Source organism: Danio rerio, chromosome 13, assembly GCF_049306965.1.
Source record: "Danio rerio strain Tuebingen ecotype United States chromosome 13, GRCz12tu, whole genome shotgun sequence".
NCBI classification, from domain to species: Eukaryota; Metazoa; Chordata; class Actinopteri; order Cypriniformes; family Danionidae; genus Danio; species Danio rerio.
Window position 1 is genome coordinate 25,959,461 of NC_133188.1, and position 14,439 is coordinate 25,973,899.

Sequence of the window (14,439 nt, forward strand, 5' to 3'; positions counted from 1 at the left end):
CAAATGGATGAAGAAACCCGCACCGCCACCTTAGAAGATCCAGCACCCCCTGGAGTCCCTTAGGGTCTCACTTATGTACCCACAAGGCACCGTCTCCAGCTCCTGGATAGTACGCATACCCCTCCCTCAGCTCAGGACACCCTGGCAGCAGGCAAACCCTATCGCTCCCTTGACAAAAGTACTGGTTTCCGAACATGACTAAAGACATCGCCCAGTACGTCCAGGGTTGCTCGATCTGTGCCATTACCACTACTCCTCGCCGCTAACCTGAAAGAAAACTGCAGCCATTATTTATTCCCCGCAGACCCTGGGCCCACCTTGGAGTAGACTTTAGAGTCACACGTGGAGTGGGGGGTACTGTGACACCCTCGACTCGTTCCTGCAGCCCCAATCACCGCTCTCCCTCAACATCCACTACAAACCACACCTGTGAACCCTCACCTGATTAGTAATTACCCGCACCTGCACCTGCACCTGCAATCACCCATGCACTATATAAACTCACCTCATTCATTCACTCACCGGCTGGACTCAAAGTCAGATGGTTCTCCCCACCCCTCTCCCTTTTCGTCCTGTGCTCTTCCTTAGATGTCCTTATTCTCCTGTAGATGCAAACACACCTACTTAAGGGAAGAGACTAAAATTATAATGATGTGTAGTGGGATCACCTTGTGTTATCACAAGTGATTTTTCTATTAGCCAATCGTATAACTCTTGGGTGTGTATATAAGGGAGGATTTGGGTGTGTGTTGTGTACTGAAGCACCGCTTGTGCGTCACTACCGGAGTCCCGCTGGTCCCGCCTCTGCCCCTTCCGTTCCTGCAGGTAGACATTGTTTTGCTTTCCCTTTAGCGTCGGGTTGCGTAGTGGGTTTTAACCGGCTGTATTTAACTTCTTAGCATCTGCGGATCAGATTGGCTGTAGCCTGTGTTGCTGTCACCCCAGCTGGATCGCTTTTGTAATTCCTGGGCTGTGTTTTAATCTACAACTGCGTCCGTGAGTGCGGGTTGCTAAGTGACTTGCATACTAGAGGTATGTACGTTACGCTTTTAATAATTATCCGCCGATCTGTCCAGCGACTTAATGTCTTGTCCTTTTTAGGAAGAATAACTGCGTGTGGGCACGCCGAGGGAGCAACATTAGTGATATTGCTGCTTTGCTTTTTACGGACCGCTGTCTTTTTACAGACCGCTGCTTTACCGACCACCGCTTTCTAGACTGCTGCTTTATAAACTGCTGCTTCATACTGCTGCTTTACAGACCACTGCTTTCTTTTTAACCACTATTGATCGCTGATTTGACACGTACGGCTGCATATTGCTGCTTTGAGTCCGTTTGCTGTGTGCTTCTCATTTTCTGATGCCGGATTAATGTGCGAGCCTCAACGTAAAAGATGCCTACTATAGTGCTGTGAATAACAGACTCAAATTGCCTTCACATGGAGTACTTGCACACGAGTAGTAGCCGATACATTTTTAGTGCGTGGATTCATTTTGTGCTTTTTGGGTTTCATTATTTTTCTTTTGGTACCTAATTCATTGTGTGATTTGTGCTTCCTGTGGGAAGTTTATTCTTTTGGAGTTAATTGATTTATTATTATTAATATTACTGTTTTTTTGAGTTTCTATTGCAAGGAGATTTTTATGAATCTCTCTTGGGGAATTTCTGTGTTCTTTTGTGTAAGATTGTGACTTTACAATTGTTAATTGTCATTTTTGTTTTGTAGGAGCTGAGGCTTCCAGGCAGGCCGTTAGTTGTCCATCGTGCGGTGGTGGGATACGACACTGAGTGCAGTGTGTGTGTTGTGTGCTCACGTATGCTTGTGTGCGTGTGTGTGGTGCACTTGCGGTAAGACCATTTGTAATTTTTGTAGAGTTTGGTGCTACGTAACTAGCTTACCTGCCACTGGTAAGCCTCTACTCCTCCTCCTGTTGTTATTGTGTGTTATTTATGTGATTGTGCGGCTACTATCAGCTATCAAGCTTTTTAAAAGTGATTTATATGTGATAATTAAGGAAAATAAAGTATTTTTGTAATTTTGGTATTCACGTCTCATACCTTTTCTTCACACAAAGAACCTGTTAATTTCCCTGTGATCAGGGTGGCGTAGTCAGCTTTAATTTAGTATTTTTCTCCCAACTTACCGCTCCGCTACAATGTATTACCGAAGATCTGAAACTTACCATTTGAACTGTTTGTGAGATCGCTCTCCCTCTGCTACACCACCTACCTGCTTCATCTCTTAGCTGTTGTTTCATTGCACAAATAAATATTGCAGAATTTGTAGTTCTGAATTTTGTAAAAAAAAAATTTAGTATGTCTTGAAAAAACAAATTGTGATTTTTGTCTTTCTTCAAGACATGCTCATCAATTTTGATGTTTTTATTTTTCCTCCCTTTTTTCTTCACGTAACAGTTTTTTTATGCAGTCCTCCATTTTTATTCACATTCTGTGGAGAAATACATCAATTAACTTAAAAAATTTGAATAATGTACAGTTATTATCAGTTATTATTATTATTATTATTGGCCTATTATTTTCATCATCATTTATACATTATTATTATTATTATTATTATTATTTATATATTATTAATATTATTTATGCATTATTATTATTGTTAATAAGTCTGTTATTATTATTATTATTATTAGAATCTTCTTCTTATTATTAACTTGATATTATTATTATTGTTTATACAGTATATTATTATAGTCCATAGTGAATGAGGGCGACGCAGTGGCGCAGTTGGTAGGGGTTCGCTGGGTCGCTGGTTCGAGCCTCGGCTCAGCTGGCGTTTCTGTGTGGAGTTTATATGTTCTCCCTGCGTTCGCGTGGGTTCCCCCACAGTCCAAAGACATGCGGTACAGGTGAAATGGGTATGCTGAATTGTCTGTAGTGTATGAGTGTGTGTGTGTGAATGAGTGTGTGGATGTTTTCCAGAGATGGGTTGCGGCTGGAAGGGCATCCGCTGAGTAAAAACGTGCTGAATAAGTTGGTGGTTCATTCTGCTGTGGTGACCCCTTATTAAAAAAGGGACTAAGCTGACAAGAAAATGAATGAATATAATGAATGAATTTTTCTTTCTTAATACTATTAAAACAAAAACAAAATATGTTCATTGTTCCTCTTTATTATTATTAATAGACTAATGTTAATATTTTATATTATTGTTTTTAGATTTATTATTATTATTATTATTATTATTATACGGTGATCAAGTGTTGTCTGTCTAATATTACATAAGCTATAAAAGGAAAGATGGCCTGGGCTTACAACAATTTTTTGAATCATTTTTATTATACAAAACATTTCCATATCATTTTTAGCCTATTATAATCATTATAATTAATGATAGTTTGACGCTTCTCTTTGCACTCTCAATCCGAGCAATCAAAATGTCATGTATAATATTTTTATTAAATGAATTCTTCTTTTCATGTACACTCTGAAGTCTGTGGTATCAACCTATTTTGTTTTCAGCATGATGTATAGTTACAGGGATATTTATACATAATCAAACTAGTGTGCAACGTAAGCAAAACTGATACTAAAATTTGTTTTAAATTTGGTTTGTAGTTCGAGCCCAAATATTTATTGCATTTTTTAATCGTTTAAGTTAATTTGAGTGACAAAATAAATATCAGTGGATCTTATCGATGCATTTATTGGGTAAAACTGCTATTTTTTAATGTCATTCAGTCTGTTGGTAATTATCAATGCATTGACATAAAGCTGTCTGCAAGCTGATTAGCGTCAATAACCTACCAGTCCGTTTAAGGGTCATTTGAAGACCTTGTTTAAGGGGGAAACTTGCTAAAAAATCACTGATGTAACACAATAGACTCTAAGGAATAAAAAATATTATACATGAAATTTTGATTGCTCGGATTAAGAGTGCAGAGAGAGGTGTCAAACTCGGAGCGTGAGTGTGCTTATGGGGCTCCTGGGAGAGACGCAACCAGCCTTGTATTCACAGCAATTTGAGCACTGTATCTAGAATTGACCTGAATAATATACCCAATGTGTAATAGAAAAGGTCCAAAAAATTAAATTCATGATGGTAAATCAATGTATAAAGCTGCAGAGGAAGTGAAAGAGAATGTGGTAAACTCAGAGCTCCCTGGCCGCTGATGCAACGACAGTGTTGTTAACCCACTAGTCATTTTAAGGGCTGTTTGAAGACCTTCTTTGAGTAAACACTGCTGCAAAGGTCGGCGACGAAAACAAATAGACCCAAAAGAATACACATTTCATGAATTAAAAATGTAATTCCTCTGAATGAGAGCGCGAGAAGACGCACCAGACTCAGAATGTGAGCTGCTTGGGGAGGCGTAACCAGCCAGTTGTATTCATGGCCATTTAAGGCCCCATATCTGGAATTAACCTGTCTAATGTACCCAATGAAATAAAAACACTTCATAAAATTATACTCATGATGATAAGGTAATATTTGCAGAGAAAGAAAAAGCGACAAAGGACACGCCAGCCGCAACTGCAGCTAACCCGCCAATTGCCGGTCACGTGACCAGGCAGTTAGATACTGGCAGCTGCCACCAGCCTCTGCCAGGTCACATGACCCGTCACTGGCTGCTCCTGCCAGCCAGTTGAAGATTGAACCCAAAAATGCTTTCTGATTCATTCTAGAATAAAAGAAGAAGAAAAGCGTCCCAGAGCTCGGTCCCTAATTATGATGTTTTTAATGTAAAACCCTAGCTACAAGTGAACTTCTGAGAACATTACAAAAAATGCAGTTCATGACCACTTTAAAAACTCATCAAAAGGCCAAATCGGGCATTACGTAATATGAGAGTAGTTTTAGGAGTTAGAACTTCTAAACAATAACTAGAAAAGTAACAAATACTGCAAAACCTCTCAAACACAGAAACGCTGGTCACATTATACAAGTAGGTTCCAACAGTTAATGCTGGTTAATGCATTAACTAACATGATGAGTAAGAATAAGCAATACTTGTACAAAATGTATTTATTTGTTAAAGCATTATTAAAATCCAAGTGCTTGTTAACATTAATTGATTGACTGTGATATTCAATAAAATGAAACAAAAGGTGAATAAACTGTAATGATTGTATTGCTCATTGTTTGTTCATGTTAGCAAATGCATTAACTAATGGAATCTTCATTTGAAGTGTTACAATACATTCTGGCCAGTGGTCAGATTAGTCCTGCCATGTTATCTGAGAGCTCTGGAAAGAATAATTCACTCAGACTGACTGCTCTTGACATGAGCTTCTAAGGTGACTGACAATTACAAAAGACACCTAGCGTACACACCAGGTCAAATATTAAAGAGTTCAAATATACATTAATAATATACTACAAGTGGTTCTTTTGCAAACATTAGTAAAGAAAAAAAAACATTTACAAGAAAAGCGCAGTCAATACTAGTGCTAAGTCAAAAGTAAATTATGTGAACCACTGAGCACAATGAGACCAGCATTCGTTTAATAATAAACGACTCCATTTGAAGACAGACTGCTGAACTGAAAATAAATAACACGTACAGAACTGTCTTTGCTTACAGTGAACATACTGTACAATAAAAGAATGAAGAGTTCACATACCTGAAGTGTCGATGAGGATGGATTGGGTGCTTCATCGAGGGATTTTGTATGTGGGGTGCTGAAGTGGACAGCTCCATTGTAATTAGACAAAAACAAACTCCTACAGCAGACAGTGCAGTCAGTACACTTGTGCCGTGTCTTTAGGGAGTGTATGTATCACATTAACAGGGCTTGGCAGGAAGCCCATCTGAGCTTAAGGTGGACCACAACTTCATCAAGGAATGAAGCAAGATAAAGTCGGGTTTTGCTGGACAAAGCTAAAATGAGCATAGTCATACAACAAAATAATAATAAACTATATGTAGTCTAATTTAAAATTGAAATCAAACATTTTAAATAGTGCAGCACTTGCACTTATTTGGGTTCAGTATGTATAAACTACATTAATTTCTCTACTGGGAAATTATTTTTTAGAATAACCATTAAAACGTGTTGACGATCTTGTTGTGAGCTTCTTAACATTTACACTTGGGATTGCATTTAACTTATGTCTATAACAAGTTTAATGTGTGAACAACATTACCCATGATGCTAGAAACATTTTACAAATCAGGAGCAAAGCGATGCAAATATTGTCATCTCTCTATGCTCACAAAATACTGAAAAAGTAGTATATTTCAGTATCAGTATTTTATTTGCAATTTAATTTGTTAAAACAGCTGAATCTGCTTGGTCCTTTTTCTTGCAACTATTTTCGCTAAATGATTAGCCCTCCTGTTAAACTGTGATTCTTTTTTCTTTATTGCTGTTTAACAGAGATATTTTTTCAACACATTTAAAAAAATTATTTCTAAAAACTAATATTTTTTCTTTGCTATTATAACAGTACAGCAAATTTTGCTACTTATTTTGTTAATTGCATTTTAAAGCTTTTAGGTCTCCATGAAATAGAAGTTAAGATTGTCACACTCGTGATGTACATCCACTTGAAATGGTCTTGGAATGAAAAACTAAGGTGCAGGAACCACATGTATTGCAGAAAGATGAGCATTGCTAACAAAATAAAGGACGATTGAAGAATGAACACAGAAGAAGGAGAAACAAGACTGCCACTGATATGCCTGTACTAAAGGAATTCCATGTGACTAGAAAGTAAAGAAAGACGTCTCGAGGGGGAGGGAAGGTTATAATGATTTTTTACAAAATAGTGAAGTGCACATACATTGTTTATAACAAGAACCAATGTATACATATAAATATAAGAAGAGTACATTTTAATTTCAGAGTGACTTCATTCATTCATTCATTTTCTTGTCAGCTTAGTCCCTTTATTAATCCAGGGTCGCCACAGCGGAATGAACCGCCAACTTATCCAGCAAGTTTTTACACAGCGGATGCCCTTCCAGCCACAACCCATCTCTGGGAAACATCCACACACTCATACACTACAGACAATTTAGCTTACCCAATTCACCTGTACTGCATATCTTTGGACTGTGGGGGAAACCGAAGCACCCAGAGGAAATCCACACGAACACAGGGAGAACATGCAAACTCCACACAGAAACATCAACTTAGCCAAGGTTCGAACCAGCAACCCAGGGACCTTCTTGCTGTGAGGCAACAGCACTACCTACTGCGCCACTGCTTCGCCAGAGTGACTTTAAACTAGATTAATTAGGTTAACTAGGTGAATAGACAAATCAAATTGGACATTGTTGGTTTGTTCTGTAGCCATCAAAACATTCCTAGGGGATACTCATAATACTGACTTTATTTTATTTCAACCAAATTAAAAGAATTCTCGAGGAGAAACAAAAAGATAAGAAATATTGTGAACATTTCCTTGCTTTTATAAAGATCACTTGGGAAATATTTGAAAAAGTATTACAATTTTAAAGGAGGAATAATCATTTTTGTAACTGGATAATTATCATTGTTTAAAATGTTATAGCAGGCATTTCAGAAAAGATAATGCAAGTCTTGTATTTCTTTTGACAGCAACACCAAAGCTCTATCATATCATTAGAGATTCAAGCTATAGGATAAATGGGAAATAGATAGAGCACATTAAGAGGTGCTTTGAGGACTAATTTAGTTTTTTAGGTGGACAACAGCCAGGGGCTGGCTGTTTTGGCCATTTATGTCAATACAAGGATTAAAAACAGGATAAACTGGGGCCGAAAGGTCAACGCAGAATGAGTGGAGCAAATCCAAAGTATCTGCATCATAGAAAGACATGTCTCCTTTCTGGACATCTACCCTAACTCCAAGTTTGTGGATGGTTTTCCTTACTGCCAGTGGCTTTTCATTTGTGTCCTGACAAACGAGATATCTTCCGTTACCATGATAGATGTAGCAGAAAGCATTATTAAAGTCTCCACTGCAGTGCTCTAACTCCTGATCTCCAGTGGCTGGCCCATATGACAGACCAATCAGCCAATAGGGTTTGCTCCAGACAGCCACTTCCCAGTAGTGGAGGCCAGAGCAGAATCTCTCTTTGGCCCGTACGCTGTACTGAGAGCAGATATTTGCTTTGTCTTTTCTCTTGGGGGTTGTTTTCTTATTCCAGTGAACCTCCAGCTGGTCTCCTGAAACCTCCAACTCTGGGTGTGCAGTCTCTGGGTCTAAACTCACTGATCTGAGACCTGCAGGTGATCAAATTAGGTATTTTAAGATTCTTATTTACAAAATCGTGCTTTTTATATGTTCTTACATCAGACTTACTGGACCACAGCCGCCGAGTCTTCTGAAAGACAACTTCCTGTAGGTTATCAATGAGCTCTTCAGCTGTCTTCATCTTGTCTTTAGTGCTGTCCTCTTGGTCTTTCACAGACACAAACGGCAATTTCACCTGAGAACTTAAGTGAGATTCATTTTGAAACCAATGCATCATTGCATGGTGGATTTTAGGAATTATAATAATATTTAACCTGACAAAACAGTAATTATCTCCATTTTTTTCTCATCAGTTTTCCAAAATAATTTGTTTGTTAAGCTATTTCAGATAATTCTGCTGCAATTATGTACAAAGATGCTTGTTTTTATACTTTGCTATGGAAATATTAAATCCATGACCATGGCTAACAAAATTAAATATACATTTTTTATGTTTTGTTTTCCAGAACTATATTCTTTAGTAAAAAATAAATAAATAAATTATATATATATATACATATATATATATATATATATATATATATATATATATATATATATATATATATATATATATATATATATATATATATATATATATATATATACATACATACATACATACATACATGGGGAAATTTTTACCATTTATACAGATTTAGATTTTAATGCATGAATAATTTATAAAAAACAAATTGAAAAGATTTTGAAGTTTCCTGTTGTGTGTGTGGAATTAATTAGCAATTTTCTTAGGTGCTTGAGTGTACAGTACATTCAGGAATTTCACTTTTATGGCAATGAATAGGCTGAGAAAACTCATTCATATACAGTAGGGTTGAGCGGTATGAGCAAAATTCTATTTCACAAGCAGTGTGAGGAAGTTTATTTCATGATAACAACATCTTTGACGATATAGCCTTTTATAAAGGTAGTTATTACAGAAAATGTACTAAAGGGCTTTATATAATAAGTAAGCTTGAATATTTAAGAAAAAATGACTTGTTTGATTATTTTTTATTATTATTTTAAGATTATAAATAAAGGAAACAAAATATATGAACAGCAAATTCCATTTTGTCGCATTTCAGTTTTATGTAGACAGACATTATTATTATTATTATAAACATTTCTCAAGTAAAATCTTTTCACAGGCATAAAATATATCCCAAGTAACAGAAGGATAAAACTTAAATATGAAAATATTATATAATTAAGTAGACACTTTAAAGAAATGTCAAAGAGTGTTATCTTTCAAAAATACAAAATATAAACAATTACAATTCTTGTATAAATATTGAAACTAAGTGATCAGTTCTTGTTAAAAATATAAAGCAATTGGCAGCACTGACAGTCTCCCATGGAACGTCTGTCTCAGCTTCATGCATGCTGCACATGAATTGGCCACGCCCACTTACTTATTCTTTTACAGTATACTGTACATTTCATTCCATGGTAACAATATATAGCGTCATAGTGCCCAGCCCTAACATACAGTAAACAATTTAAAAATTAAAGTGATACTCACCTAATTCCATGTTTTTTGAGATGCTGTAAAAGTAAATGTTTTCAGTTATTGATAAAATTACTCATGAAAATAGACTTTTTAAAATAAAATTAAAAAATCACTCAAAAAATCCCACATATTACAAACTATAATTTGCACCTGGAGAAATATGATGTTGTTTTCCTCTTCAAGCAGAGATTGGCTTGATCTCAGAGCAGCAATAATCTCTCTAACCTGACCCTGCAGTGACTCCCTCTGCCATCTGAGCCACTTGTTGCTGTAAAACTCTTCTGTATCCAGAATGTTCAACATCAGTTGCTGGTCCTCCTCAATCAGGGTTTTTATCTGGCTGTATTTTTCCGCTATTCTGAGTCTGTATGCTTCTGCATTTTTCTACAAAAAAATACAATTAAAGAATAAAACCCTCTATAATAATACATTTGAATAGTTTGCCACTTTATTGAATGAAAAACAGAAATTAATCATTCCTCAAGTGATGCATTCAATAGTTTTCATGGTTTTATTTGGTTGTTAGGACTAAGAAAGCTCACATCTGAATACCCACCGACACTTCTGAAAATAATGGCTCCAAATCTTGCACAGCAGACTCAGTTAAATGCTTTCTCTGTAGAAGAACTGATCTGTTCATCTCCGGCACCTTCTAAAAACAATAAATATTGCATATCCTATAAATATTGCATATATTTTAGAACAAATTTTACAATAAATTAAAATACAGTTAAAATTTGTGTTATATTGTTGTAGCCACTTCTCATTTTGACCAAGTTAATTTTACTTTTAGTATTACTTGATTAACTATATATTATGACATTTTATTGACATTAGGCATGGAATCATAACCGTTTTCAAGGTTTACCATGGTTTGGAAAAGTCAAGGTTTTAATACAGCTAAAATAATCTGTTGTACCGTGCCTACAGTTATATGTAAATTCTTTTTTTTTTTTTTTTTAATGTTTTATTTTTTTTTTTTAGGGCAACTGAATCTCCAGCAGAAAAGGACCCTCGACATCAAAATCTACTGGTCAGCCCACCAATCAGAAAACATTTGAAAAACAAAACTCTTATGTACATACAAGCCTGCTATAGACCTGAACCATGCAGTGGCTTACAGCAGGGGTTTTCAAACTTTTTTCAGCTGAGGACCCCTTTGTGTAGGGCGAATTCTTTTGGGGACCCCCCCAAAAATAAAATTGACGCCACCCCCTCAAATTAACAACTGTACTTAATTTTTTTTTAATTGTATTATTCAATACATTTATATTATTATATATTATTCAATAAATTTATATTATTCATTATCTGGATTAATTTTTGTAAGATGTTAGTTGAGTTGACATGGTTTTAGTGCTTCAATCTATTGATCAAATCTTGATGCGCAGTGTTCATTGTGGTCTGCTCTCACTGGATTATTCCATCAAGCCATATTTTGTGTACAAGTCATCACTTTACACAGTCTTTATGCCATTTTTATGCTTTTTTTCAGCCTATGCACAGTTAGAGTCTTCTGTATTTACCCTTACAGCTGAGAGTCTAAATGTATCTAAAGATTTAAAGCTTTAAAGTTTTAAAGAGTTTTGTCATTCATCAGCCTGTTAACAGTTAACTGTACTGTTGTAACTGGCAATACTACAATGAAGGCTGTAGTGGTTCAGTGTGTTTTGTTCATTTTTATTCCTTTTTTTTGTGCACATCATAATTTACTCAGGTCGACAATCCTGAATTACACTGATAAAAAATAATTTCCTAAATGCAATCTAGAATTGGGTATTCAAGTTCAAAGAGCCACAAGTTTTACTTTGCATAATTTTAGAAGCTTTGCTGACTTTAAAATGTTCATACCAGTTTGTTCTATTAATAATAATACAGAACATTTAAATTAGTTACACAAACAAATATGGGAAAAAGTGGAACAAAAATGCATTTATATTCAGAGTATTAAAATTTGATCAGGTATGTTGAGCTCCATTAAATATAGAGCACTAATACATTTTAATATTTAATAATTATTAGCCCTATAACATAACACAAACAGATACATTATAATTTTTAAAGGCTATAGTGGTTTTACTCAGGGTGTATACAATTTAGTTTTTTTAATCATCCAGTTATGAACCAATGTGAGTAAGACGTCCACTGCAGAGCTCATCCAGCTGTCATTAGTGTAACAGGAATGAAACTGAGCACTCCCTGATGTGATGACAGCTCCATTCATTGTTATTGCAGCACTTTTTGCTTTACAATTTTAATATGTTTGTTTGCCATGCTGCAAAGTCTGATATTTGTACAATGCAAAGTGTAAAAGCCTGTCGCGATGTGGACGAGGTGCAATGTTGTGCCGTGTCTTTAAAATGCTATTTGTTCCCTATGAGTGAAGCCTGCGCAGAGAGGTGCGCACTCCGCAGCACCCAGCTGATCGGTTACTTGGGAACGCAAGCCATATACAGAGAAGTGCTTTCAGCCTCCGATAATGTTCTTATTGATCATGTATTTTAACTGAAATATAGTCAGTCAAACCTGAGCATTCATTTAGTTGTTTAGCGTAAAAGAGGTAAGCGTAAGTGAAAGGTAAACGCCGTCAGGTGCAGCAGACAAGCGCCAAAAATCACAGTCAGGAAGCGCCTGGCCAGAAGCGCTTGTTCAATAAAAGTCCCCGTCCACGGAGGCGGGCCACTGCACTTCTTTTCCTGTGTCACGAAAGTGTCAACTGCATTTAAATGACATAAGCATAAAGCTTCATTTTTGCAGTACTTTTGAGCTCAAATTATTATAAAAATATATTAACCTTCAGAATGATGCGGGACACAAAATTCATCCATGTGGGCTCATTGATCTAAAATTTCTTTGCGGCCCCCCTAGCGCCATCTGGCGGCCCCCCAGGGGGCCGCGGACCCCAGTTTGAAAACCCCTGGCTTACAGTATATCCAAAGAAAAGAAAGATCTTCAAAGATGCCTTTTCAAGCTCTAAGAAATCTGTTTTTGAAACTAATAAAAACAGCAGAAGTCAATGATTTATTTAAATTATTTAGCCTGACATGTTTACTGTTCCAAAATAGTTTAAATGTTTCTTAAAATAAAGTATATATTGTGTTCAATGAGGAAAAAAGTTGTTGTTTTTACCATGAAACTGTGACCTTTTTATACCAGGTTATCATACCCTCAGAATCTTACACAGGCCCATTCCTAATTGAGATATTAAACTAGTATACTTTTTCTAAAACATCATAAAATCATGGCATAAAGCACATTTTAAACTAATTTAAAATATGTTTTCTGTCAAATATCATTGACATCTAACTTTTAATAGAAATCTCACTTTTCCCCCATCATTAACTTCAAAAAATATTTTATTTGTAATGAAATTCTCTCACATATGAAGCATCTGTAAGAAGCACAAACTTTTTCAAAGTTTTAAATCCTTAAGGTCTAAGATGGAAATATGTTTTTAGAGATCAAAACAATTTCCCTGTCTTTAGAACATGCCTTGTGTTTTCTTTTTTGTGTGTAAAACTCAAAATAATTATTTAGACTATTATACATTTTACATGAATTATATTTAAAATAATGGATAAAATGTGATTTAGTTCATACCAAACATTACTGTCAGTCATTTTTAGATATTTTTTAATTATTCAAATGAAATAATTCCTATGAATTAAAGCCCTACCTTGTATTCTAAGCATGCCTCCTGCAGTGTTACAGCTTCATGTTTTTTATGCGACCCAACAGCAATGCACAGACAACAAACTGCAACCTGGTCAATCTGGCAGAAGAGTTTGAGCTCCTCCCCATGCTCCTTACACTTAAAGGAAATCCAGTCTTCTGTTACTTCAATAAGAGAGTGTCCTTTTAACACCTGTCTCTGCTGGTGCAGAAGTGTATGAGCAGAGCACAGAGAGGCGTCACAGGTGAGACAGCTTTTCACAGCCACCTCTGCCTTCCCAATACAATGATCACACATAATAATAGTGGGTGATCCTTCCTGCGAAGCTTCTGCAAAAACATCCTGAACTTTCCGCTGAAGATCTGAGTTGATCTGAAGCCCGAGGTCTGGAGGAAGCAGGATCTGACATTCTGGACAGAAAAGCGGCTCTTCTGTGGATGTTTTGGGCTCATCCATGTTCCAGACTGATTGGATGCAGGTTTGGCAGAAGTCGTGCCCGCATGGGAGGCACACAGGGTCTGTGAAGACATCTACACAAACAGGACATTTCAGTTTTTCTTCTGGAGCGTCCATATCTGCAGCTTCTACTGCCTGTGTGTGGTGGCTCGGCATCAATATTTCAAAGATGAGACTCAGATTTCATTGCCATTTTGTTATGAGGGTATTCAGTTACAATAAGCTGTGCATGTCTATTAATGCAACAACAGCATATGAAACATTTTAAAATAGCTGGCTGATGCTGCATTACAGCTCTAAGTTAAAATGTTCAAGTTAGATAGCATATAACAGTTTATTTGTAATTTAATATTTAGAAGATTTGAGTGTAATTTTTTATTTAACTGTGGTTGTGTTGCTAATGTGCATCATTAAATAGTTTGTTTAAATACACCTTTTTATTACTGATTACTTTACATGGCATAATGTACTGTTGTATTTTTTTTATTAAAGTCTCTCACATCTGTAAAGCACTAACAAGTTGAAAATCAGTTTAAAAATCAGTTTTCAAAACAGACTGACATCCTTGGAGTCCAAGATGGAAATAATTTTTCAGGCATCAAAACCATTTTCC

At 36.0% G+C, this 14,439-nt stretch overlaps 2 protein-coding genes across 5 annotated transcripts in view; both read right to left on the bottom strand.

Annotated features, from left to right (window-relative positions):
- psda (pleckstrin and Sec7 domain containing a) overlaps positions 1–5,744 on the bottom strand; it is an 80,370-nt gene extending 74,626 nt beyond the window's left edge. For 2 of the 3 annotated variants that reach the window (XM_073920790.1, XM_009307379.5), the window contains exon 1: positions 5,587–5,744. The gene's annotated coding sequence lies outside the window, so the exon portion shown is untranslated. The remainder of the gene's footprint in view (positions 1–5,586) is intronic. The other variant, XM_073920795.1, reaches the window with a different exon arrangement.
- On the bottom strand, positions 5,587–14,022 carry LOC137490477 (tripartite motif-containing protein 72-like). 2 transcript variants are annotated; one of them, XM_073920874.1, is made up of 6 exons: positions 13,374–14,022; positions 10,254–10,349; positions 9,848–10,081; positions 9,710–9,732; positions 8,254–8,387; positions 5,587–8,174 (listed from the first exon to the last, which is right to left on the bottom strand). In XM_073920874.1, the coding sequence occupies exons 1-6, from the start codon at positions 13,980–13,982 to the stop codon at positions 7,621–7,623; spliced, it is 1,650 nt and encodes a 549-aa protein (XP_073776975.1). In that variant the 5' UTR covers positions 13,983–14,022; the 3' UTR covers positions 5,587–7,620. The 2 variants fall into 2 exon arrangements, with proteins under 2 accessions (XP_073776975.1, XP_073776976.1); XM_073920875.1 differs by lacking the exon at positions 13,374–14,022 and adding an exon at positions 12,224–12,326 and having other exon boundaries at positions 5,713–8,174.
- Positions 14,023–14,439: the final 417 nt, after the last annotated feature.

What these genes read in the sequence shown, in the direction of transcription:
- LOC137490477 (XM_073920874.1), bottom strand. Translation starts at nt 13,982, where the DNA reads ATGCCGAGCCACCACACACAGGCAGTAGAAGCTGCAGATATGGACGCT. An exon ending in ACAACATCATATTTCTCCAG is followed by an intron (nt 9,733 to 9,847) that starts GTGCAAATTATA and finishes TTACTTTTACAG; the next exon opens with CATCTCAAAAAACATGGAAT. An exon ending in GACTCGGCGGCTGTGGTCCA is followed by an intron (nt 8,175 to 8,253) that starts GTAAGTCTGATG and finishes GATCACCTGCAG; the next exon opens with GTCTCAGATCAGTGAGTTTA.